At 45.6% G+C, this 24,332-nt stretch overlaps 1 protein-coding gene across 2 annotated transcripts in view; it reads right to left on the bottom strand.

Annotated features, from left to right (window-relative positions):
* Positions 1-24,332, bottom strand: part of CYB5R4 (cytochrome b5 reductase 4) — a 1,096,425-nt gene that overhangs the window by 181,202 nt on the left and 890,891 nt on the right. For both annotated transcript variants that reach the window (XM_085611035.1, XM_085611036.1), the window contains one exon: positions 18,329-18,479. In XM_085611035.1, coding sequence (XP_085467161.1) covers positions 18,329-18,479 — 151 coding nt within the window. The remainder of the gene's footprint in view (positions 1-18,328; positions 18,480-24,332) is intronic.

Raw genomic sequence — 24,332 nt, 5'->3', positions numbered from 1 at the left:
AAATCTAGATTTTCTATACCGAACTCCACAGATATGTACCTTGGCCATAATTACATTTTCAAAGTCCTAGGTGTGGAGTTAGGAATAGCAAATCTATACTTTCCTATATGCACTTACTTTTCGATATTTTGAGGCTTGATATTCTGTTCTCGACATTCTTGTACCATGATATTCTGTAACTCGATATTCAGCAATACACAACCTCATTAAATACGAAAGTAACAAACAAATATCAATAGCATTTGTATCAAGCCCATGCTCCCAGCAAACGTCAATACCTTCAGCTCACAGTTGAGATACAGCATTCATTAGTGTCCGCTAAATTGAATGCCTTAAGCCGACTACACCCTAAACATAAATAGCAATTTCACCCCAAACCACAGTAATAAATCACTAAAAGAAGGAGCATCCTGAGGATGTCAATGCTGCCCTGAAATTGGACCAACATCTCTGAGATTTAGGATGCAGCCCTGAGTTTCTGGGCATGCATGAAGGCCTCCATGCTGCCAAAGATGGTCTACATCTAATCAATAGTCTTTGTTCTTTCATGAACCCGTTGACATTAATGGGTGTTAAAACATTTTTTAAGGATGGCATAAAGTATCGGTGGGGAAGTGGTGAATTTATATCATATAGCTCCAATACAGAGGGTATCAGAGAGGGATTCACATCTGTTCAGCCCATGGCCGCCTCTGAGATTTAAGTGTTGTATTCCCAGATGCCTTCATCAAAACTAAACTACCTTCTTGTGCTAAACTTTAACATACTTTTAAGTGATTGTTAATGCCCAAACAATGGGAACGAAATGGCAAAGAATTTCTCTCTCATCTTATCATAGAATATACACTGTTACCAATCATTTTACTATAGACAGCATTTAATAAAATAACACAATTTCACACATTATTGTTAAAAAGCACAAAGCTGTATTGACATTCCCTTGTGGCTTTGGCTGTTCACCCATTACAGTTTTCCTAAATAACTGCCACAGGTTACTGGGACACTTCTGGAAATGCATTTTCCCATGCCCCATCAGTTTCTACGTGACATCATTCTTCACTTCTTCACATATGTTCATTGTTCTCTGCTGCCCAATCGACAGAGATTTCAGCCATGTGTAATAATAATCGACTTGGAAGGAGGCAGGGTGAAAAAACGAATGACTTACTTTTCACAACCCTAGGACCTACACAGCAAAGAAACAGATTTTACATGTGTGCTATTTATCAGATTACATGGCCTTACAGGGCGACACATAAGACAGGTTGCACCGATGATAAAAGGCTTGAATATTACATAACTATGGTGATTATTACTCCAGTATCAGCATTATGAAGTTGCATATTTGGAAATTCAATAACGTAGTCCTTAAACATAAGATTTTCAGCAATTATTTTCATGGAAAAAAAACAATATTTCTGATTTATGTTTAGTACATACATGTTTGGAGACAAAAATTCAGTTTGTCTCGTACAACAACAATTCGTATGTACCTCAACTGAACATGGATACATTCTGATCTACATGCACATGTATCACCATCTCTTGTCATGAATGCCCACAGATAGACCTGGCACCACTGGCGTGGGTCTCCCCTGAATTTTTTTGCCTTTGCCTCCTGTATTTTTGCTGATTGTGGAACTCAGTTTTGCTGGTCTAGATGCCTTGGACACTTTGCCACTGCTGTTCAGTGCCAAAGTGCAAGTGCTCCCTTTGTAAATTGTTGTTATGGATTAGTGATTCCATGATTGGCATATTTGATTTACTGGTCAGAGCCTAGTACAGTGAACTGTGTGTGCCCAGGGCCTGCAAATCAAATGCTGCTAGTGGGCTGCAGCACTGATTGTGCCAACCACAGAAGGAGCCTGTAAAATGTAACTCTGGCCTGCCATTGCAGAACCTGTGTGCAGTCTGGTACTGCAATGTCGACTTGGCAAGTGCACACACTTCCCAGACCCTGACCTTCCCATTTCTTACATATCAGTCACCCCTCAGGTAGGCCCAAGGTACCCCTGTGGGCAGGGTGCAGTGTATTTGAAAGGTAGGACATGCCCTGGTGTGTGTGACCTGTCCTGATGGATAATTACGGTCAATTTTGTTTTTCACTATTGCAAGGCTACCTGTTCCCATAGGACAGAATGGGGAGTTTGCTTATAACATATTATAAACACAACTACCCCTGGGAACTAGGTAGGAAAATAAAGTTTAGTATGCCTGAATTAGAATGTTAAAATGCATATTTTAGTGAGGGTGATTTTTAGATTCTGTTTGAAAATACCACTTTTAGAAAGTAGGTATTTTCTTGCTTAACCATCCAGTGTGCCTCTGCTAGGTTTGGTATTACATGTCTGGCTTTTGGATGACAGGGGCTGGAGAGGGGCATTGGCTCCAGAGAGCCTGATGAGTCAGAGCTGGGCTGAATAGACCTGGGCTGCATTTAAAGCAGGGGAGGAGATTTCCTTTCACCTGAATGGGCCTGGTCGGCCTTCAACAATGCTGTCTCCACCTCCTGCCAGGAAGCTGCACCAGTGAGGACAGAACTGGTTTTGGCTGGGTACAGACACTCTCAGCCTCCAGAGAACAAATTATTTTTGTGTATAAAAAGAGGGGCTCAGACATCACTTCCGGGAATCAAGAGGAACCTTTGCCAAGGAGAAGAGCTGGAGAAGCTGAGGAGGAATACTGCCCCTGTGCTGTTTGCTGTCTTGGTTGGCCTGCAGAGGCTACTTGCTGCCAATGAAAGGAGAAAAGGACTTTGCTGTTTGCGTTGTCACCTGTATGAGGACAAGATCTCCAAGGGCTTAAATTGAGCATGCCTCTTGTTCTGAAGTCTCAGGGACACAAAGACTTAATTTTTTCTGTCTCTCAGCATCTGGAACTGTTGTTTCAGCTGCCACAGAAGGAAATTGCAATACAGACGTAGGCGAGCGATGCTGTAACCTGCATCAAAGCCATTGGCACCACTCGTGAAGAGCGCGACACACTGCGCCGACTTGCACAGTATGCCTGACGCCTGCTGACGCCGTGCTGCATCGACTCCAAAGCCGTCACCGAGGCCGCTGCCTGCACTGGAGCCGAGGACACCGCTTGTGACATCCACGACGCACCGTTCCGACTCGCGCCGCAGCCCCGACTTCACCGACGCCGGTGCTTTATCAACGCAAAGTCGATACTCGACATGGGTGACTCCTGAATCCATCAACACCGCACCGACGTAAGGAACCGTCGCCTTGCTGCCACCCTGACGTCACCTCCCCAACACATTAAGGAACCGACGCCTTACCTCCTATGCATCACAGTAAGGAACTGAGGCTTCAACTCCCCTGGGGTCGTAAGGAACCAACGCCACCCGGCGCCACGAAGCATCCCCAGGGACATCTTAAGGATTTTGGGGGCCCTGGGCCAAACATATTTTGGGGGCCCCTGTTCAGAACAGCTTTGAATTTATGATCCAATTTGAGCCCCTGTTTCCCACGCAGTTTCTGCTTCCTCAGCTGCATTAGCGGTTCAGTTTGCATCATAGGCAAACAGACGCGTGCAGCTGACAGCGGTAAGATTTAGTGTTTCCAGCCCTGCTACTAGGTTTTTAATACATTTTAAATTGTATATTGTGTCTTAATTACTCTGTGCTTTTTAACAATTTCTTCTACCTGCGCGCACTTGCACTTTACTTGATTCTGATTGCCTGCACCTCCTTAGCTGCTCCGATTCACATCTCGCTTTTTCTCCAGTCCTGGTCCGCCGTGGCTGATACGCCGATTGTGCGGAGAGCTGGGGCTGCTATCGGGCTCCTCACTTCCGCCCACGTATTTTCCGCTTCCTCAGCTGCATTAGCGGTCCAGTTTCATCAAAGGCATTAGCCTATATATTCCCGATGCAAACGGACATGTGCCTTCGGCGCGCCGCTGGTGTGCCAAAGGCAAGGCCCTCTGTGCCCGTCAGCATCCCGGAGGCGTCTGGCTCTGGCCATGCTGCCGAGTTCCCCTCCGGTGAGTTTCTTCCACTATATTACAATAGGGAAAAACTGCTTAGCCTTTGGCGGCTACATTATGTCAGTGTACAGCCGCTGATCCGAGCTTGGAGGTAGACTTTCGATTTAATAAGTGCAACTGGTCTCTCCTCCAGCCTAGGAAACTCGCATCCAAGATCCTCCCACGCAACAATAAGTGTAAAAACAATAAGAAAACAGAGGACTTAAAGGCCACCCTTTTAAATTGTCGTTCTACGCAAGAGCATGAACCACACATTTATGACCTACTTTTAGACGAACAGCCTGATCTTTTATTTCTCACTGAGATCTGGCTGTCTGTAGCCTCCAACCCTATTATCACCTTGGCCATCCCTACGGGTTATAAAATCTTTAGAAGAGACCGACAAAGTGGGAAGGGGGCGGTGTCACCATAATTTACAATTAAAAACTAGACTGCTCTCCCATACCAATGGAAAACATCGAGGGTGCAGAGTCCTTAGGCTTCTGCTGTACCTTATCCCCCCATCATAGCATAGCTGTTTTTCTGATTTACAGACCTCTCGGTGCAATTGGAAGTGTTATTACTATGCTTAATACAGCCACCACCTCCCTGGCCTTAAAATACAACAACTGCCTTATTCTGGGAGAATTCAATATGTTTATGGACAATGGAAAATACCCTCAAACAATTTCCTTGTTGGGGACGCTGCAGGCCTGCAACATGTTTTCATCCATTTCTTCGGCCACCCATGGGAAGGGCCATACCATAAACCAAATCTTTCACAACGTTGACATATAAGCAAGCCTTCCTCTTCCCATTACCTGGTCTGACCACCTCCTATTAAAATGTGTCATTCCCAACTCTGCCACAGCCCCTCGGGCTAACACAGGGCAGAGGGTCCCTAATTACAGGATGTTCCATAAAATATCCATCCCGATGTTAGCAGATGCCCTCGGTTGTTCCTCACTGGAGCTGTCTGGCTGCCCCGACTCGGACACCCTCTCAATAGATTCATAGCTCCGTACCAACATTGGTACAGTGGTACCAGTTGTTTCCCGCTCCTCAAAGAGGTCGGCCTCACCAGCTCCGTGGTTTAACAGTTCCCTCAGATCTAGCAAAAGAAATTGTAGAAAAATGGAACGGAAATGGCGTAAATCCTATCTACCTGAGGACAGGAAGGTGTATAAAGACACCTTAAAAGCTCATTACATTCTTGTGAAGGCAGCCAAGAAAAACTTCTTTCAAACCAAAATAGAAAATGCCCAAAATAAGAGTAAGGAAATCTTTAGCATAGTTAAATCCTTTACTGTCCCGAAAGCAGGCACAAAGGAAGGGCCATGTACGGAAGAATGGTTTAGGCAAATAGCTCAATTCTTCCACAAAAAGATCTCTGTGATCTAACAAGCCTTCAGTAACATCTCAGAGGAAGAACTGACCTTCTACCTTAGTTCCAATAGCAACTTTCACCTCTTGGATCCTCCATCTTTACTAGTTTCCCTGAGTTTTAGCTTGAAGAGTCACTGACCCTTCTCCAAAGCATTAAGTCTGGCTCTCCTACCGACCCATGTCCAGCGAATATCCTGAACCTATTAGCTCCCACCATAAACCCCACGGTAAACCAGCTCTTTAATGCTTCCCTCCCCTCAGGCAACATGCCGAGATTATGGAAGAATGCTAAGATTCTTCCACTGATGAAAAAGGCTAACGCCAAACTGACGGACCCTGCCAACTACAGGCCAATCTACCTTCTTCGTGCCCTCTCCACAGTATTAGAAAAGCATGTAAACAAGGTCCTCCAAAAACACATTGATGATGGGAAGCTCCTTCATGAGTCCCAATTCGGTTTTAGGGCTAACTACAGTACGGAGTCCGCTCTGCTGGAAGTGACTGAATTTCTCAAGGGTAAGCTGGACCAGGGAGGCAAGGCTGTTCTGATAGTGCTCGATCTGTCGGCGGCCTTCGATACGGTCCCACATGAGAGGCTCCTGGAGAGACTTGCTGACATCGACCTGGGAGGGCGCCTTAACATGGATGTCATCCTTCTTGGCAAATAGATCTCAGGACATCTGGCTCCCACCTTTCTCATCCCCAGTTCCGGCCATGAATGTAGGTGTCCCTCAGGGCTCCATTCTCAGTCCTACCCTTTTTAATATATATCTACCCCCCTTGCATTTCTGGTAGAGGAAGAGAGCGCCAAAATTGGTTCCTATGCTGATGACACTCAGCTGATTTTTACATGTGAAAAAGGAACTGACTTTGATGGTGCAATGATCAGGTCTTGCCTCACAAAGGTTTTTAACTGGCTTAAGATCAATCAGCTGAAGTGCAATCCTGACAAAACTGAAGTTATTTTCTTTGGTAATCCAGAAACGCCTAACTGGAGCTCTTGGTGGCCAAAAGATCTGCTGCCCCCGCCCGCTGAAAAGGAGAAAGTCAAAAACGTAGGAATTGTCATAGACAAGACCCTCTCCATGCGCTTTCCAATCCAAACTCTAACTGGCGCTTGCTTTGGCATACTCCGGATGCTAAAAAAATTCCTGCCACTGTTACCGCATGAGAGTAGGAAGATCGTGGTGCAGGCTCTGGTGACATCAAAGCTTGTCTATGTCAACAGCTTGTACCTCGGTCTTCCCAAAGCCCTTTTCCAGCGCCTACAAGTAGTAGAAAACGCGGCCAGAGCCATCCTGAGACCTAAACCCAGACCTAGTATGAACCCTATTCTTAAGTCTCTACACTGGCTCCGCATAAAAGAACAGATCAACTTCAAAGCGATGACCATCTTCTTTTAAGCTTTCCACGGCTTAGGAGCCGGCTACCTAAATAAGCACGTTAATCACTGCACAACATCTAGACCCCTAAGATCTTCCAATGCCTACCTGGCCATCGTGCCTAAAATATGCCGTGCCCGCACTGGAGGCAGATCCCTCTGCTTTCTAGGTGCAAAATTGTGGAATAGACTCCCTGAGTCTCTGAGACTAACCACAGACCTACTATCTTTCAGGAAGAACTTAAAAACCTGGCTTTTTAATAACTGATGGGTCTTCTACGCACGTTTTCCTCCCGCTGTCATGTGCCAGGACACTCTAGTCTGAGTGGCTGCGCACTTTATTAAATACATTATTTAATTTCATTTCATTAGGTCCCTGACAGTGCAAAGGAACACTCGTCCAAGTTCTAAGGGCCTTATTTATGAGGCCTTGTTTCACTTTTATGAAGCCGGTGTGTCACTTTTTGTGACTCACCTGCAGCGACAAAAATGTGCCATGTTGCGCCCTATTGACAAAGTGACGTATCTAGGCAGATGCGTCACTTTGTAAACCCCTGCACCACATTATACCTGCGCCAGGTATAATGTATGCAGGGTGGGTGTTCCCCCGCAAAAAGCCTCGTAGAAGTGGCACATTGAAATCTATGAAAACTCAGTGCGCCACTTCTAGGAGGCCATTGCGTCAATATCTTACGCCTGCCTCACAGCAGGTGTAAGACTGATGCAGGCCCTTACACATGGGGCTTCCCCCATGTGAAAGGACACATTGCTGGACTTGTGTCTATTTTCAGACACACCCCAGCAATGCATCAATTTTGCGCCTACAGATACGCCAGAAATACTGACGTATCTTTAACTCCATGCGACATACAGTAAATATGACGCATCCGTCATGTCGCAAGGAGGGCGTACTAAGAAGTGACACATCCCTGTTTTCACACAGCGATGCATCACTTCTCATAAATAAGGCCCTAAATGTGTTTACATCTAATATTCATGGATAGGTATGTGTGTTTTCAAAATTGTAACACACAGCAGCTCACCAATATTACTGCAAATAATCTCTGTGACGCCCTCCCATTTCTTATATGTTATGCCTTGTTTTGATCTAAAAGAAACTTTTTTTCTGTATACTGCATGAAACATAAACACATCAGGCACATAAAACATACATTAAAGGAAAACAGTATTTAAAACAATCCGTTTAAGAAATAATCAAGGTCATTAGGGCAAAACTCTGGAGAATGGAGCTGACTCTGTCAGGGGGCCCCCTGAAAGGCTGGGGCCCTGGGCCAGAGCCCACTTTGCCCCTGCATTAAAACGTCTCTGAGCATCCCCTCCCGACGCTATGCACAGCGTTTGCTTGCATCAATTCCAAGGTACTGTTCTTTAGGGGTCTGCTTAACTCCACGCCTGACACCACGCACTTTGCAGATGGCGCCATTCTTTGGGATTTTAATCTGTCACGGCATCGTAATAACTCCAGGTGGAGTTATTTGTTGCTACAAACTTTAATTGAGTGAAAAAACTATTTTTGAGGATATCTTGATAACTGTATTGTGGATTTTTGTCATTTGGTCTTGTTTTTTTAACTTGTGTGGTGTCCATTTGTAGTGTTTCCACTGTATTACTGTATGTGTTCACAAATGCTTTACACACTGCCTCTGAGATAAGCCTGTCTGCTCGTGCCAAGCTACTAAGGGGATGAGCTGGGGTTATTTCAGAAGTGTACCTCCCCTTACACTGACTAGAAGCAAGGCCCCCGATTAGGATAAAGGTACCTACCTCTGCCAACGAGAGACCCCCATTTCTAAAAACCACAATATGCCACAAATAACCACGGTTGTGTCAGGGCCAGCAAAATTCCAGAGAGGGGCATCCACATGCCATATATGGACACAGAATCACAACCATTATGCCAGCCCAGCAATATCACTGCAGTGTATTTTATAACATTACTGGTACCAAGAAGTACTGCCATTACACCATGGCCAGTTGCGTCCCACAGTTGCCATCATCAAGTCATAAATTTTCACAGTGAATATCCCAAAGTATCTCAGAACACGTATTATACAGAATACCCTCTGCCTAATACATGTCTGTATCAAATTTATATACCATTTCGTGGTTATTTTGGAAAGGACAGGCCTCTTGCAGGATGATGGAAAATGCAAGAATTTGCATATTAATTTTGTTGCACTTTCACACTAAATGTATTTTAAGCCATACAAATACATATATAAATAATTGCTGTGCTATCAAACTATTTGAAATCAAGTGTTATATGCAACACGTTTATAAATGAAAATGCAAACTCGTTAAAATTTATATATAAAATGTAATGAGGGTACGTAAGCAGGACTTGTCAAATTCTTACCTACATCCTGCTCTAGCTACTCACACTCCTCAGCTGCTTGCCGCCCAGTCCATGCTTATCTCACTCTATCCCATTACTACAAGCATCAATTTTGGACAGAATCTCCAACCAAGTCATCATGAATTATGGGCGAGACATTGGGGAAAACACACAGGACCCGAATTTACAGGGTTCAATTCTGCAGGTTTCCCCAAGTTAAGGCCCATACATTTTCTTCCTACTCTTTCAGCAGGGGCAAAATGTCATTCGAAACTCGCAATTTTTTATTTTGCATGGTGGTAACCCCCCTCAATCGATATTGCTCTGAACAACTTAAAATGGGCCCTTTAATGTGATCACACTGTAAGTGTAACATAGAGGCTGCTATTGGTTTTTCAAAGCTAATCTTTCAGCGCTTGCTAGAAACCTGCATGCGATGATTTCAAGTTCTGTCTTGGTAAACAAAATATTTGCACCAGTGCTGTGAAGAACAGAAGGGCCAAGCATGGACCTACAGCCCATCAGACATGCCCTTTGTGTTTTATTTTTCCTTCCAATCCAGGTGTCTGGAGCAGGACTGGAAGGTGGAGCCAGGGCCGGACAGGGAACACAAACCAGTCCTGACAATTACATCAGACCGGCCTATGGGGGTTGGGGGGGGAGGGGATGAGCTGCTGGTGAGAAATGCTGCTGCACAGTTGTTACATGGGGCTGATTTTGCAGTACTGCTGCAAAACCGGCCTCCAGTAACAACAAGCATTGGCATAGCCAATAGGTCTTGCCTTTGGGACCTTATACGTTTTTAGCCATGCAACAGTTGATGTTATTGCACCAAGGATATTATGCTGCATAACTAAATACTTATAAGGTCACAAAAGTGAGACCTATTGGCTATGCCAATGCTTGTTTCATTTAATAGTGTGCGCATATGGTAGCCATATCTACTTCGTAATTTGTTTTCTCTTTCTTTTTTCTGACATATGCTTTTAATAAGTAAATAACCACTGCACCACCTTGTCCTGGCCAGGCATTTTGGCTTTGCCAATGCTTGTTAATTCATCTTGAACGTCGCTTGCTGTTTCCGATTCTCTGCAGACCTCTGATGGCATGTGGTAATTTCTAACCTGTTTGTGCAGTGGGCATTCCTGCCCAACAGTGTTTCCTGGCGGCAGCCACGCCCCCAGCGGTCTGGGAACCAGTTCGGTGGCGGTGAATACCTGCTCGGTGACTTACCGTCGCCCACACCTTTCGGCTCTATGAACAGCTCGACGGGGGGGGCCTTGTTGTGGAAGCTGTGGTTACTGTGGTCGCCCGCTCAGCACTCCCTGGCTCTTCCATCCAAGCATAGCGCCTTGGGTGAGAGCCTGGCTCTTGGGTAAGTTGACGCTGCGCCGAGGAGCACAATCGAGTCATTTACAATCACCTGTCGAAAGGCTCGGCACCCGCACAAGAGTGTCTGTGGACTTCCATTGGAGTGCTTGTGCCTGGGCTTTTCATCACTAGTGTTTTGTTTTTATTTTTGTGCGGTTGTTCTGCTTTGAACTTTGTCTTTTTTGGTTTTAATTGTAATTTACAAATATTCCAACTGCCGCTTCGGAGCATTTTCGGAGTTGATTTAAATGGAATTGCTCTTGTATAAAAATCCAACTGTCCTTGTGATGGATAATTGTGATGCATATTCCGCCGCGCCTAGAGATGTACCTATCAGCTCAGAATCACACGATTTGAAGTCAAATGAAGCGCCACAGTCGGGATTGGAACCCAAGTCCACCCGTTTCAGATTCCACTGAGTCCTTCACCTCTGACGTCAACGAGGTCAAGACCGCGGTTGGAGGCAGTCTAGTACTCGTTCTGACATTGGCCCTTCACACTTCCAGTTCGTATGATGGACGCACAGTTGAGGGGGCCACACATATTCATTGACCCACGACACGCGTGCATCCACTCGCATCCTCTGGACCAAGCCCCCGTGGTCCGAGTGAGCTTGGCATCAGCAGGCCGGCAGCAGGGTTCAAAGATGCCAGCTTAATGCTAGCTGCCTGCCTGGCGTCTCCAAAAGGCGGGGCCTCTGGTGCAAGACCCCTGGTGGTAACGAGGAGTGGGCACAGTCGTGGGGTCGCTATTTCAAGGCAACTTTATAAATCAAAAACTTGATAAATATTGCCTGTCTGTGGAACTAAAACCTGGAAAAATCACAAACCGGAGAAAGTTGGGTTCGAGGGACAAAAGTACTCTGGTAAATTGCACTTTGTGAGTAGTGGCTTCGTGTTTGAAGGTGGAGGTTGTCATGGAGTGAAGACTTTCATTTGCGGTTCCCCTTTCAGATGAAACAAGCAGCATGCGCTGCCCACCCCTCGCACACACTGGCCGGCTTTCTGTTTGTCTTGCGCATGCGCCACTGCCATGTTTAGGTCAGGCAGCGATGCGCAAGACAAAAAAAAAGTCCGAACAGTGCGGACTAAAACTGTAGTTGGTGGCCGCTGCTTCCGGACTACACGGAAGTCAGTTGGGCAGCTGAAAAACAAGGTAAGAAACAGTACGCCAACACTAAGTCAATGGCAAGCAGCAGGAAAAACTACCGGCTGCTTGCCAACATATAGAGATTACTTTAGGTCTCGCTGAGACAGCGCATGCAGCGCATGCGCTGCCAAGGCGAGACCTAAAAACTGCCCTAAACGGTCAGAAAGCCGGCCCCCACCCGTCCGGCGCAACAGGAAAATCACCCGGTGCCCACTACGGCCAGTCTGGCCCTGGGTGGAGTTACAACTTCAGGCCCCCAGAGTGCCAACAAAGTGGAAAGAAGTGGTCTGTTGTCCAGCTGCCTTTATGGGCAAACTGTTTCTGCTTTCTGTCTCCCTCCCTCCCCACTACCATATCGGTTCACCTTGAGCAACATAATGTCCCGTGTCACTTGGGCCAGACTGGGAACTAAAACCGGCCCAGGCAAGTTGCGCGGCCAGCTCCCCTAGGGTGGCTGTTTGCAAGGGCCAGTTTCCGCCAATTTTGTTACCGGGGGCGATATTGCCGCCCCCGGTAACAAAAACTCCCTCCCCAGGGGCTCAAAATCGGCCCCCACCCTCGCAGCCCACTGGGTAAATGCCGGTGCCCGCTACGGCTAGTCTGGCCCTGCGTGTCACTCTCATACTGCAGCCCTTACATCTCCCCTGCTTTAAATCTCTTTTCCTCATGCTGCCTTTTATTTCATCCCGCCAAATCATCTCTTCCTCTCCCCTGCCATTTTCTCTAGGGGTGTGTGAGACTCACATAATTTGCTTTTGTGTAATTATGTGAAATATCAGAAAAATTAGGTAAAATTACCTGTAATTAGGGAAAATGTCAAACTGCATATGGTGCTATATTTTAGTGAAAAATGCATCCTTCTGTGCATTGTGAATGTGAGGACTACATTTGTGATAAAAAAAATAGCACATAAAAGCTCACATTAACTTTTTGCAGCAAACAGTATAACACAAAATTACCAGAATTATGCAAGAATATGCTGCCATAACGGAAATCTCGCCTGTGCCTAACTTTCTCTTCTTTCCGCTCTGACTCCTATTTTGCGTAGTCCTTCTTCAGTTACTTCTATTTCAGCTGTCTACCTACCTCCCTATGTCTGACCTGTTTGTGTGCCTAATGCCTGGCGACCTCGATCTTCAAGCTAACTATATCACCTCTCACCTCTCACACACACGTACCTCTCTGTAATAGTCTCTATCTCTTCTCCTCTGGTTGTACTCCCCCTCTCGCTTGTTTGTTACACTTTTACCTCGCCTGTTTCTATCTATAGATTTGTAAAGCACACTGGCTACCCCAATGGGGTTTCCCAGCGCTGAGTAAAGGACAGGATGGCTGACAGCACGGTTAAAACAGCCAGGTGTTGTATTCCTACCTCTAGAAAACACACACACACACACACACACACACACACACACACACAAACACACACAAACAAACAAACAAACAAACAAACAAACAAGCACGCACGCGCGCGCACACACACACACACACACACGCACACACACGTGTCTGTTGGTGAGTCCATCGTATTCCCTCTGCTTTTTCATCTTCCACTGGTTGTCTTTTCTGATCTCTCACTTTTCTCCTCCGGTGCAACTTTGCCACCTGTCGCTTTATAACCTATATCTTTCTTCTCTCTCTCTCTCTCTCTGTCACTTTCCTCTTCTGCCTCTCTCACTTAAATGCACACCTGACTCACTATAGCCTTTCTCTTCGTCCTCGCTCTGTGATCTTTCTCTCGCTCTCAGTTAGAAGTCATTTGCACTACTGTCTCTTTATAGCCTCTTCTCTCTACCCTTACTCTACCGAAGTCTCTGTATTGTCCTCTCTCACTTTTCACTAACAGGACATGTCCTGCATGTGAAGTACAATGCATCTTGTACTTTGCATTAAAAAGGACGTCTCTGTATTGTCCTCTCTTTTCTCTCTCCTGTTTGTTTTTCCTCTCTAAGGGCCTCATGTAGGTGGCATACACTTTACCGATTCTAAAATACCGAATCATACCGATTCGGTATTTAAGAATCGGTAAAGTGTATGTAGGTAAAAATTCGGTAAATGTTACCGAATCGGAGTGAGTCGGTAATTACCGAATCGGTATTTACCGATTCGGTAATGAGGCATACCTTCCCATTGATGGGAAGGTATGCCTCATTACCGAATCGGTAAATACCGATTCGGTAATGGGGGAGCACATGCAAGGGTGGCAGGGTGTCACATTGACACCCTGTTGCACCCCTGATTCGGCCATGTGTGCACATGTGGCACACATACATGCCCTGAGGGCATGTGTGTCTGCCACATTGCACACATCTACGGGCAAAATAATGCATTTACACACATATTCGTCATTTACCACCAACTATTAGTTGGTGGTAAATAACGAATCCCCACACACACCACACAGTCCCCCTACATCTGATTTCTGTATTCGGAATTTACCGAATCGGTAAAATTACCGAATCGGTAATTTTACCGAATCGGTAATTTTACTGATTCGGTAAATTCCGAATACAGAAATTCTCCCCCTACATCTCAAAAGCCAAAATACCGGTCGGTAACGGTATAATTACCGAAAATCGGCCGTTACCGACCGGTATTTGGCTACCTACATGAGGCCCTAAGCCACTCTATCTTTCTCCACTCAGCGTGCTCAGAGGCCCAGAGAGTCACGTGGCACCTTTTCACCAGGCTCTCATATATTGCAAAAATGTATATCAATTATTGCAACTTTGTTGCTTTCTACTTCCCTACTAGGACACAGCAGGTTGCAGACAGGTAGCAGATGGTACGCCTTATTATTTGGCCAGATTGTACTGTCACTCGGTAGGTGGGTGAGGAATCGCTACCCCCTCCGCACTGTGGTGACCTGCATTGCTCCCCTGTGTAAATATGAAGCATTTTTACCTTCTTACAACAAAATGTATATAGGGCTGTTCCCTTCCCATCCCCACTCTGCAAATACATGTATTCTTGCCTCTGAAAGAAGAAAATCAAAATACAGTGCTTAATTTGTACCGGTGGTTTCAGGTGCTATGCACCGGTACTTAATTTTCAGGGCCGGGTCTACACGTGATATTGGCTGCTCACTACATTCACACGGGTCCCCCCAGTGAAGAGCTGATATTACACGTGATTCTGTGTGTAAAATCTTACAAATTGGACGCCACGGCAGCCCGCCTTATGAGGCATACACTCAGAAACTGCCAAGGTCCCTGCCTCATCGTAAATTACAGGTCATTACAATCAAGCGCTACCAATGATGACCGCTTACAAACGATATTATTAGTCAGCTCCCTCCCTATTTGGCAAATCGTCAAGTGTGTGTCTTGAGCCAGACTAATTGGATCAGTGTTTTCGTCGTGACCCGTGCAAACATACTGCGCAGCCGCAGCGCTTTTCAACAGATGACATGAAGCAAGCAGCGTGTTGCGCAGCAGGCCTCCAATTAAATACAACTAAAAGGCTGTCCGATAAGTAAGTCTTGATTTTGTAATATGAAGCTAGTAGTATTGTGTGAACTGGAAAGGAGAAGCAGGTATCGAATGTCAAATGTACGCTACGTTGCATGTTGCATCTTTGTGCAGTAGGTGGGGACTCACCATATATTTGCTTGGAATTTCCCAGGACAGAGAGCCCCAAGTTCTTTAGCACGTTGTGTGTGTTATTGATTTGGCCCTTCCTCCGTTTTAAGTCTCTCCTCACACACCACCTCTGCCCAGGAAAGATAACATGAAATGTTCCTCTCGCAGGTGCCAGCTGTCGGTCATTAGGGGCCTGCCTCCTCTTTTGAGGTTGAATCAAAGAGACATGCGCTCATTTTGTTGCTAATGTTCTCAGTGCACCCTCCTTTGTCTGCTTTCCCCTCTGTCATCCAGAGGTGGTCCCTGGGGAAATATGACAGCTTCTCAACAAGCCTTTAATAGGCTAGAAGAGCTGGGAAGGAGTCAGTCTGGTATTACATCTTCAGTCACAAAACTCAATACTGATTTTATGTGCTATGGAAAAATCAGTGAGCGAGCCGTCAGTGAAAGGACTACAGGATGTGAAAATTAGTTAGAGAGCCCTATGGTTACTGCCTGGTCTAAAATGTTATTTTCTCCCCTCAGCTACAAGGGCGTTGTGTCACCTCACTTGAAAGCCTTATTTTGCAGAAAGCTAAGGCCAACTTTCACTGCCTCAGTCCCAGTTGGGGACATGTGAGGAGAACAGTCTAGCTCGGCCACAGAACCACGAGTATTCCTGTGGCTGAATGAAACCAAATGTCATGCAGCCTGACTCAGGGGCTGCGCGGATAGGTAGAACACAGCAACAACAGATCTGTGTATAAAGTCATGGCTGATACGAATTAAACACATTATGTTTGCAAACCCGGTGTAAGAAGTGCAGACTTTCCAGGCCTCTGGCTGAGGAACACTGACTGCTGCGTATATTGCGTCCAGAGCTTGGACATTAAAACAAATAGATCACTTAAGACCTCAGGTAACAGTCTATCAAATTCGGTGCACTTTAAACTGCTATTTTCCCTAAGGCATGCACATCAAAAGATTTCATGAAAGATGGAAACATAACAAGATATTAAAACGTGATAAGGAGACAAAAGCAGGGATGAGAGGGAACCTGCAAGAGTGAGACAAAGTGGTAGGGAGAGTTTTGGGGGTGGATTTGAAAGGCGTAAGGTGTATTCCACAGTATGTAGGATTCAACTTCAGCCTTTGAACTTGTAAAAAAATATATATACGTACTTTTCAAGCTATGTAATTTCGCATGGATTTGAGCTTCCTGCAGCTAATGTTTTTTTCGATACCAGGGAAAACCTAGCCCAGTAGACCATAAAACACTCCCACAAACAGCCAAAATAACCATCCAACACACTGACCTGTCTGACCAGCCCATCGGTCACTACCTAATTGCCTTGTAGGCCAGTCCGATCCAGGTAGCCTTGACATTCTGCACACCGACATTCAGCCGCACCAGCCATTCTCTCCTAAGTAAGACTTTAAGCCTTGGCACTTACTTTTTTACAAATTGTTAGTAAACAATATCTGTATAACAGTGTCAATTGATTTGACTTTGCACTACTTGTATTACGTTTCCAAAGTGCCTGTGAACATTGAAAGCTTAATGGGCCACGGCTGCAGTCGGTATAGGGGACACAGTAGCTGGATGTAAAGGGGCAAATCAAAGTAAGAGGGTCCCTGGGGCTGCATTATCGCAGAGTGGGGAAACAGGTTATAAGAGAAGTCCGGGTCTGTGGACGAGCGAGGGTTCCGGGAACCTTGCGGTTACAGAGGACGATGGCGTGTGAGACACCTTGGGACAGTGAGAGCTATACGAGGAGCCCTAGGAAAAGGGGAATGTGCCACCTGCCCTTAACACAGAGGCAACCCACCTTCCTCAAATGCAGAGATGGTGTCAGCTGTCGTTACTACACACATTGTGCTGCTTTTCCGTGATGCCGAATGGTGGCAGACTACTCTTTGCCACACAGAGTTAGCTACTTGTCCTTAATATAAACACTCCCTTGTTTCCTTTAGCATAAACTTCCATCAGCCCTTAATACATGGTCTACATCAAGGCCGGTCAAGCCGTACCAGGAGGCTGGACGGGTGGGGGCCACTTTTAAAGCAGTGCATCAGTTTTGAAAGCACTGCAGAATTCCTTGTATATCCAACAGTTTTCAGGCAACAATAAATGTGCCAAGATAACTCTGGTGATTTGCGTACCTACTAGAGGGAGATCCTCTGTCTAGTGGCAGTTTTGACTCATCTAAGGTAGCGCAGAGGGTTAATGTGCCTGTTGCAAAGAATGTGTACTATGGAGATTACAGAACAGTATTGCATGTGCATATGTCAATGGGATGCTCCTTATGTCACAGAGACCCTATTACTGTGCAATTAATAAGTTGCAATCATGGTCTAGCAAACTGAGCTATGAACTGCCATCAAAGTGCTAGATGTAAGCAGCATGGTACAGGTTAGAAAGCTATGTTTTTTTTCAAGACTTTTCTGACTATCCTAATTTTACTCAAAAGGATTTGTTCTTAGTAAAGTCAACCCTAACTTCTGTGTTATGTTGCAGAAGTTGCATTAGTTACATTAATCATTGTAGCCAATTTATTCCTAAATTGTGCTTTAAATGCACTTTTGCTTTCATTTTTTTCAACATTTTCTCGGGGTGGGGGGGACTGCCTATGAAAACCTTACTTGAGGAATTCTCACTCACTGAAATTCAGATTGTGTATGACATCCAGCTTTCAGCAGTGCCAGTTGAGGATGTGGGTGGAGCCAATAGAGGAAGTGGGTGGAGCCAATAGAGCAAGTGGATGGAGCTGGGGAAATGGGTGTGGCCTCCTGAAAAGAATTGAGCACCTGGACTTAATATTTTACAAATTAAGCAACTTGAAAGAAAGCATGATACCTGCACATCTAAGTGTTTGTGTGCTTTCAGGGACTTTGGAGGCTGTCCCACCCAGAAACATGTCAATCCCAACCTTTTAATGAAGTAATTATGCCATATAATAAAATTTCCACATTTCTAATTACCAATTGCAACTACAAAATTCCACCACTCCTGATTTTGTGAATAAGTATTGGTATTGTTCGTTCATAAACATGAATGAAGACCATGGACGGACTATATCGCCAGCCTGGAAGCAGATCTGGATGAGTTCAATGCACAGATCATAACTACAGCACAATTATTTTAAAAACATACCTGAGACTGGTATTATTGGCCAAAACGTGATTCAGCAGTTTGACCATCGGTGTAAACCCGGTGCCAGCTGCCAAAAGAAACAGCTCTTCTACAGCTTGAATCTGAGACTTTTGGAAGCTCCCCTGAGGACTGCTCACATAGAGATCGTCTCCTAAAGAACAAAACAACAAGGCAGTCAGAAATGAGGCAGCTGCTTCTAAAGAGCACCACTCAAGGCGTTCGGATTTGAACATAGAATAACACTCTTTTGTTATTAAATAGTTAAAACTCCTTTACAGTTCACTGAAGGAAAACATACGTTATCTTTCCAGATTTGAGAAAACAGATTTAAATCCTTATGTGCACGCAGTGTTATTCAGTTGCGTATCTACAACTGAATCTGGGGGGTGGGGGGATCACGTATTGGGCCACAGATATATTTAGCCGCCTCAAAGGTTTTATATAAATATCACTGAGAAAACAAAAGAGAAAGTAACGTTATAGTTAGGTGAAAATGTCAGTTAGTTACAATTGAAACACAAAATACACTGAAATTCACCAGCTATAGTTAGCTGAAGTAACTATAACTCGCGCTCCAGCCAGTGTACATTCAGAGTGCTTACTCTTACTGTGCCTAGTACATCTGGTGTCTACAAAGACCACATGTAATCCATGCACCCACCGACATCCATGCTTTCATTCTTCCATACATGCTTGCATCCACCTACATTCAGTCACCCATTAATCTAGTCAATAAAGAGTTCATGTATACTTCCATCCACGCCCATGAACTCGTTCACCTAGATACGCAGCACACCTACCCATCCAACCACCTGTCTCACTTCATGTGTGTTGTAGAGCAGGTGATCTCATTCTGTGTGACCTTTTAAAATGTGCACAAATGATTTTATTATATGTTTTTGAGAGAGCAAGAACCTAGATCCATGGCAAGGTGGAGAGTAATACAGAGATCGTTCAAACTTCAGCACAAACACGAGGAAGTGTACAAGGAGCTCGAGGAAGTGTGCATGGAGCTGTGCACTCAGCACTTCTGTGTATTTGCAAGTGAAGTTAAACATTACTAGACTCCATTGCTGCTTTTTAAAGAACACATTTACATTTGATATCTTTGCCACTCAAGGCATAAGAGAATCTGCCCTGAATGTCACAATTTTGGTAAAATCTGCTGATGATCCGAGTAAATGCAAGGGTGTACATAAGTAATTGCTCAAATCTCCAGTCAGATGCTAAACCTCTATGTACAATAAAGACCAGTGTGAATTTACCGTTTCCTTCTGTATTTCTTCAGTTCACAGACAGAAAAGGCTAGGGTTATTCTTGAAAATTATCTAGTACGTCTCTGCAACATTTTCTATATGTTTCCTAGGTGGACGTTATTCCTCTGTCCTCAGTCTATGGAACAGGGCACAGGCAATATTATAAAAGGCAGCATACCGTTTTGTCCATTTAAGGATTGTATCTAGCAACTGCTGATGTAACAGATTTGATATCCCACAAGCTGTGAAACCCATCCTATATGGCCACCCAAGAGGAAATGATTTTGGGAAAAAAACAGGAAGTAAACACGGCTTGCTAGCTCAATCAATCAATCATAGATTTATATAGTGCGGCATTGGGTGCCAGAATCATTTCTAGAGATGGGGTGTGATGTGCGGCCTTCTGGGAAGATCAAGTATGAATCTTGCCGTTGAATTTTGTATTGTCTGAAGTCTTTTCAGAAGGTGTGCCGTGATTCCTACGTAAACCATGTTTCCGTAGTCCAGTCTGCTGGTGATGAAGGTCTGCGTGATTGTCTGTCTGGTATTTACCGGGGGCCACCTGAAGGTCTTGCGTAGCATGAGAAGGGTGTGTAAGCACGAGGATGAGATTGTTTTGCCTTGTAGGCCAGTCTGACCCTGGAAGCCTTAGCATTCTGCACACCGACATTCAGCCGCACCAGCCATTCTCTCCTAATTAAGACTTTAAGCCTTGGCACTTACTTTTTTTTTTACAAATTGTTAGTAAACAATATCTGTATAACAGTGTCAATTGATTTGACTTTGCACTACTTGTATTACGTTTCCAAAGTGCCTGTGAACATTGAAAGCTTAATGGGCCACGGCTGCAGTCGGTATAGGGGACACAGTAGCTGGATGTAAAGGGGCAAATCAAAGTAAGAGGGTCCCTGGGGCTGCATTATCGCAGAGTGGGGATACAGGTTATAAGAGAAGTCCGGGTCTGTGGACAAGCAAGGGTTCCGGGAACCTTGCGGTTACAGAGGACGATGGCGTGTGAGACACCTTGGGACAGTGAGAGCTATACGAGGAGCCCTAGGAAAGGGGAATGTGCCACCTGACCTTAACACAGAGGCAGCCCACCTTCCTCAAATGCAGAGATGGTGTCAGCTGTCCTTACTGCACACATTGTGCTGCTTTTCCGTGATACAGAATGGTGGCAGACTACTCTTTGCTACACAGAGTTAGCTACTTGTCCTTAATATAAACACTCCCTTGAGCATAGACTTCCATCACTCCTTAGTACATGATCTACATCAAGGCTGGTCAAGCCATACCAGGAGGCTGGACGGGTGGGGGCCACTTTTAAAGCAGTGCATCAGTTTTGAAAGCACTGTAGAGTTCCTTGTATATCCAACAGTTTTCAGGCAACAATAAATGTGCCAAGATAACTCTGGTGATTTGCGTACCTGCTAGAGGGAGATCTTCTGTCTAGTGGCAGTTTTGACTCATCTAAGGTAGCGCAGAGGGTTAATGTGCCTGTTGCAAAGAATGTGTACTATGGAGATTACAGAACAGTATTGCATGTGCATATGTCAATGGGATGCTCCTTATGTCACAGAGACCCTTTTGTTACTGTGCAATTAATAAGTTGCAATCATGGTCTAGCAAACTGAGCTATGAACTGCCATCAAAGTGCTAGATGTAAGCAGCATGGTACAGGTTAGAAAGCTATGTTTTTTTTCAAGACTTTTCTGACTATCCTGATTTTACTCAAAAGGATTTGTTTGGGTAAAAATAAATTGTTCTTAGTAAAGTGAACCCTAACTTCTGTGTTATGTTGCAGAAGTTGCATTAGTTACATTAATCATTTTAGCCAATTTATTCCTAAATTGTGCTTTAAATGCCTTTTTGCTTTCATTTTTTTCAACATTTTCTCGGGGTGGGGGAACTGCCTATGAAAACCTTGACTTATTTCTCCATGGATAGCTGGCTATCCAGGATGAAGCCGAGGAGGCTGGCCTGGTCTGTTGGGGCTGGGGGTTGGCCAAGATCTGTGGGCTACCATGTGCTGTTACATGGCGAGGGGATGTTTCCAAAGATGTGAGGACCTCCGTCTTATCTTTGTTGAGTTTAAGATGGTTGTCTTTCATCCAGTCCACAACATTCATCATGCATCTGTGGAAGTTGACTTTGGTGGTTGACGGGTCCTCGGACAGTGAAAAGATGAACTGGAGATGATGTTGAGTCTGTGCAATCTGACAGTGTTAGCCAGGAGGGTCATGTAGGTGTTGAAGAGGCTGGGGCTGAAGGACGATCCTTGGGAGACTCCACAGATGATCTTCTTGGGCTCCGAGCTGAATGGTGGGAGGCAGATACTTTGGGTTCTGCTGGTGAGGCACGAGGCGATCCATTTGAGGGCATCTCCTTGGATCCCGATGTGGTGGAGTCTGTTGATCAGGATGTGATGGGAGACGGGGTCAAATGTGTCAGACAGTTCCAGGATGATGAGGCATAACATTTCTCTGTGGTCCAGGAGGGCTCTGATGTCATCGGTGGCTGCAATAAGGGCTGTCTTGGTGCTGTGGTTGGCTCCAAATCCAGATTTGGAGGGGTCCAGGAGGTTTTCGTCTTCCACGTGTTGGGTAAGTTGCTGGTTGATTGCCTTCTCAAGGACTTTAACTGGATGGGGGAGCAGTGAGATGGGTCAGTAGTTCTTCAGATTGACTGGGACGGCAGATGTTTTCTCAGGAGCGGTCTCACTTTGCGTGTTTCCAGTCCTCTGGGAAGGAGGCTACAGTGAAGGTGGTGTTCGGGACCTTCCTGAGCTCATCAAATATAGTCCTGCATCCGAGGTTGATGACGTGGTGGGGGCAAGGGTCATGAAGGCGCTAGTGTCATGAGTGGTGAGGGCGTCTCAGTGGGTGAGCAGTACTTTGGGCTTTATGTTCGTGGGTGTGAGCTGGTTGATGCTTTTGGCGGTGGAGGGTTGCCGTTCGAAGTTCTTGGAAATGGCTGAGATCTTCTTGTGGAAAAAGTTAGCAAGTTTGTTGCGCAGTTCTTGTGAGGGTGTGATGTCGTTCTCAGTGGCTGAGGGGATGGAGAACTCTCTCACAATGGTGAAGATGTCCTTGCTGCGGTTTGTGCTAGCTTCAATGCAGTATGCTAGGGAATTGTTCTAGGTGACTTTCAGAAGACAGTGGTACTGGTTGAGAGCAGTTGTGAAGGCGGTGCAATCTTTTTGCTGGTGCACCACTTCCTTTCTAGTTGCCGGCAGTTGCATTAGGTAGAGTGCCGTTCTTCACTGAACCAGATTGCTTTTTTGGTTGGTCCTTTGGCTTTGACTGTCTTGGCGGGGCGATGGGGTTGGTGCATTCTGTGATCCATTGGGAGAAGTTTTTTGGTGCTTGTTCGGGGTCGTGTGTAGAGTCTGGGAGGCTGGAGCCTACAGCAGTGTTCCACTGGTCTTCTGATACCTTTTTCCAGTCTCTGCACGTAAACCTGGGGGGCGTGGTGCCTGAATGGGTAGGTCCTGATTGGGTGAAGTGGACGGTGTGGTGGTCAAATCAGGTGAGTTGTGTGATGTGTCTATATTTGACTAATGCTGGTGGTGAAGATGGGGTCTAAAGTTTTCCGCAATATGGGTAGGGCCTGTGACGAGTTGCTTAAGGCTAATGTTGCTCATGCTCTACAGGAGGTTGATGGTATTAGTGTCACTGGGGTTGTGGAGCTAAAGTTGAGTTTCCCAAGGAAGATATAGTGTTTGGAGTTGATTGCGAGAGGGGTAATGAGATCTGGGATGGCATCACAGAATCTGGGGCGTGGTCCTGGTGGTCTGTAGGCAAGGGTGCTTTTTCCATCTGTGTGGAGATGGAAGTTGAGGTGTTCCATAATTGGGGTAGGGTCGTCTGGGGATATCATGCAGCAGATGGTGTCCTTGTGAACGATGGTGATTCTACCTCCTTGTTTGTTGGTTTGGTCCCGGTGCATCATCTTTGTAGCTTTAGGGGATGGTGGAGGTGATGTCTTGTGCAGATGCAGGGTTCAACCATGTTTCTGTGATGAAGATGGCATCTGGGTGAGGAGTGAGATCACGTCCCTGATCTATGTGGCATGTTTACTGAGTAATCGAGCTTTGATTAGGATGTACTGCAGTTGTGCCGTGGTGGTCTCGGACAACTTGGCAGATACGGTTGGATTGAGGGTATCTGGAGTGTTGTTGGTTGCTTTGCCCCTGAAAGTGAAGCATGGGGATGTGCAGTAGCAATAGGTGCTGGTGCGTCTGGGGTCCAGGACTCTGAGGTCAGCAGTGGTGTAACTTTGCGGGGAAGAATGGCCAAGGGTCCTGGCGCTGGACGCTGTCCAAGTGCGGACGGACATAGACAGGCTTGCCTATGGCACACCAGCCCAGCAGCCTCCTTAAGTAGACTTGGGAGATGGGAGGGGCTGGCAGGGAGGTGGAGGACGAGAAACCTGCATTAGTGGGACCTGTTAGAGCGGGGATGCGGTAGGAGGGGGCAGCACAATAAATACAGCAAGTGCAATGTGGTCTAAAATGACTTCCAATAGATTTCCAATAAAACCTAAGTACACTTAAGTGCAACTATAAGTACATTGTTGGCTGCTCACAGGACAAAGACAATGACAGGGAAATCATATAGGCATGATAAGTAGTCTATTGTGCACCTCCTAGTATCCTGTGAATCCTACCACTAACGAGGAGCATAGCACCCCATCACCGCGCTTAGTGCTACAGTGAGCTAACAGTTTTGTGACATGTTTATAGATAT

This window comes from Triturus cristatus, chromosome 6 (assembly GCF_964204655.1).
Source record: "Triturus cristatus chromosome 6, aTriCri1.1, whole genome shotgun sequence".
In the NCBI taxonomy this organism is placed as follows: domain Eukaryota; kingdom Metazoa; phylum Chordata; class Amphibia; order Caudata; family Salamandridae; genus Triturus; species Triturus cristatus.
This window is presented reverse-complemented; position numbering and strand designations above follow the sequence as displayed.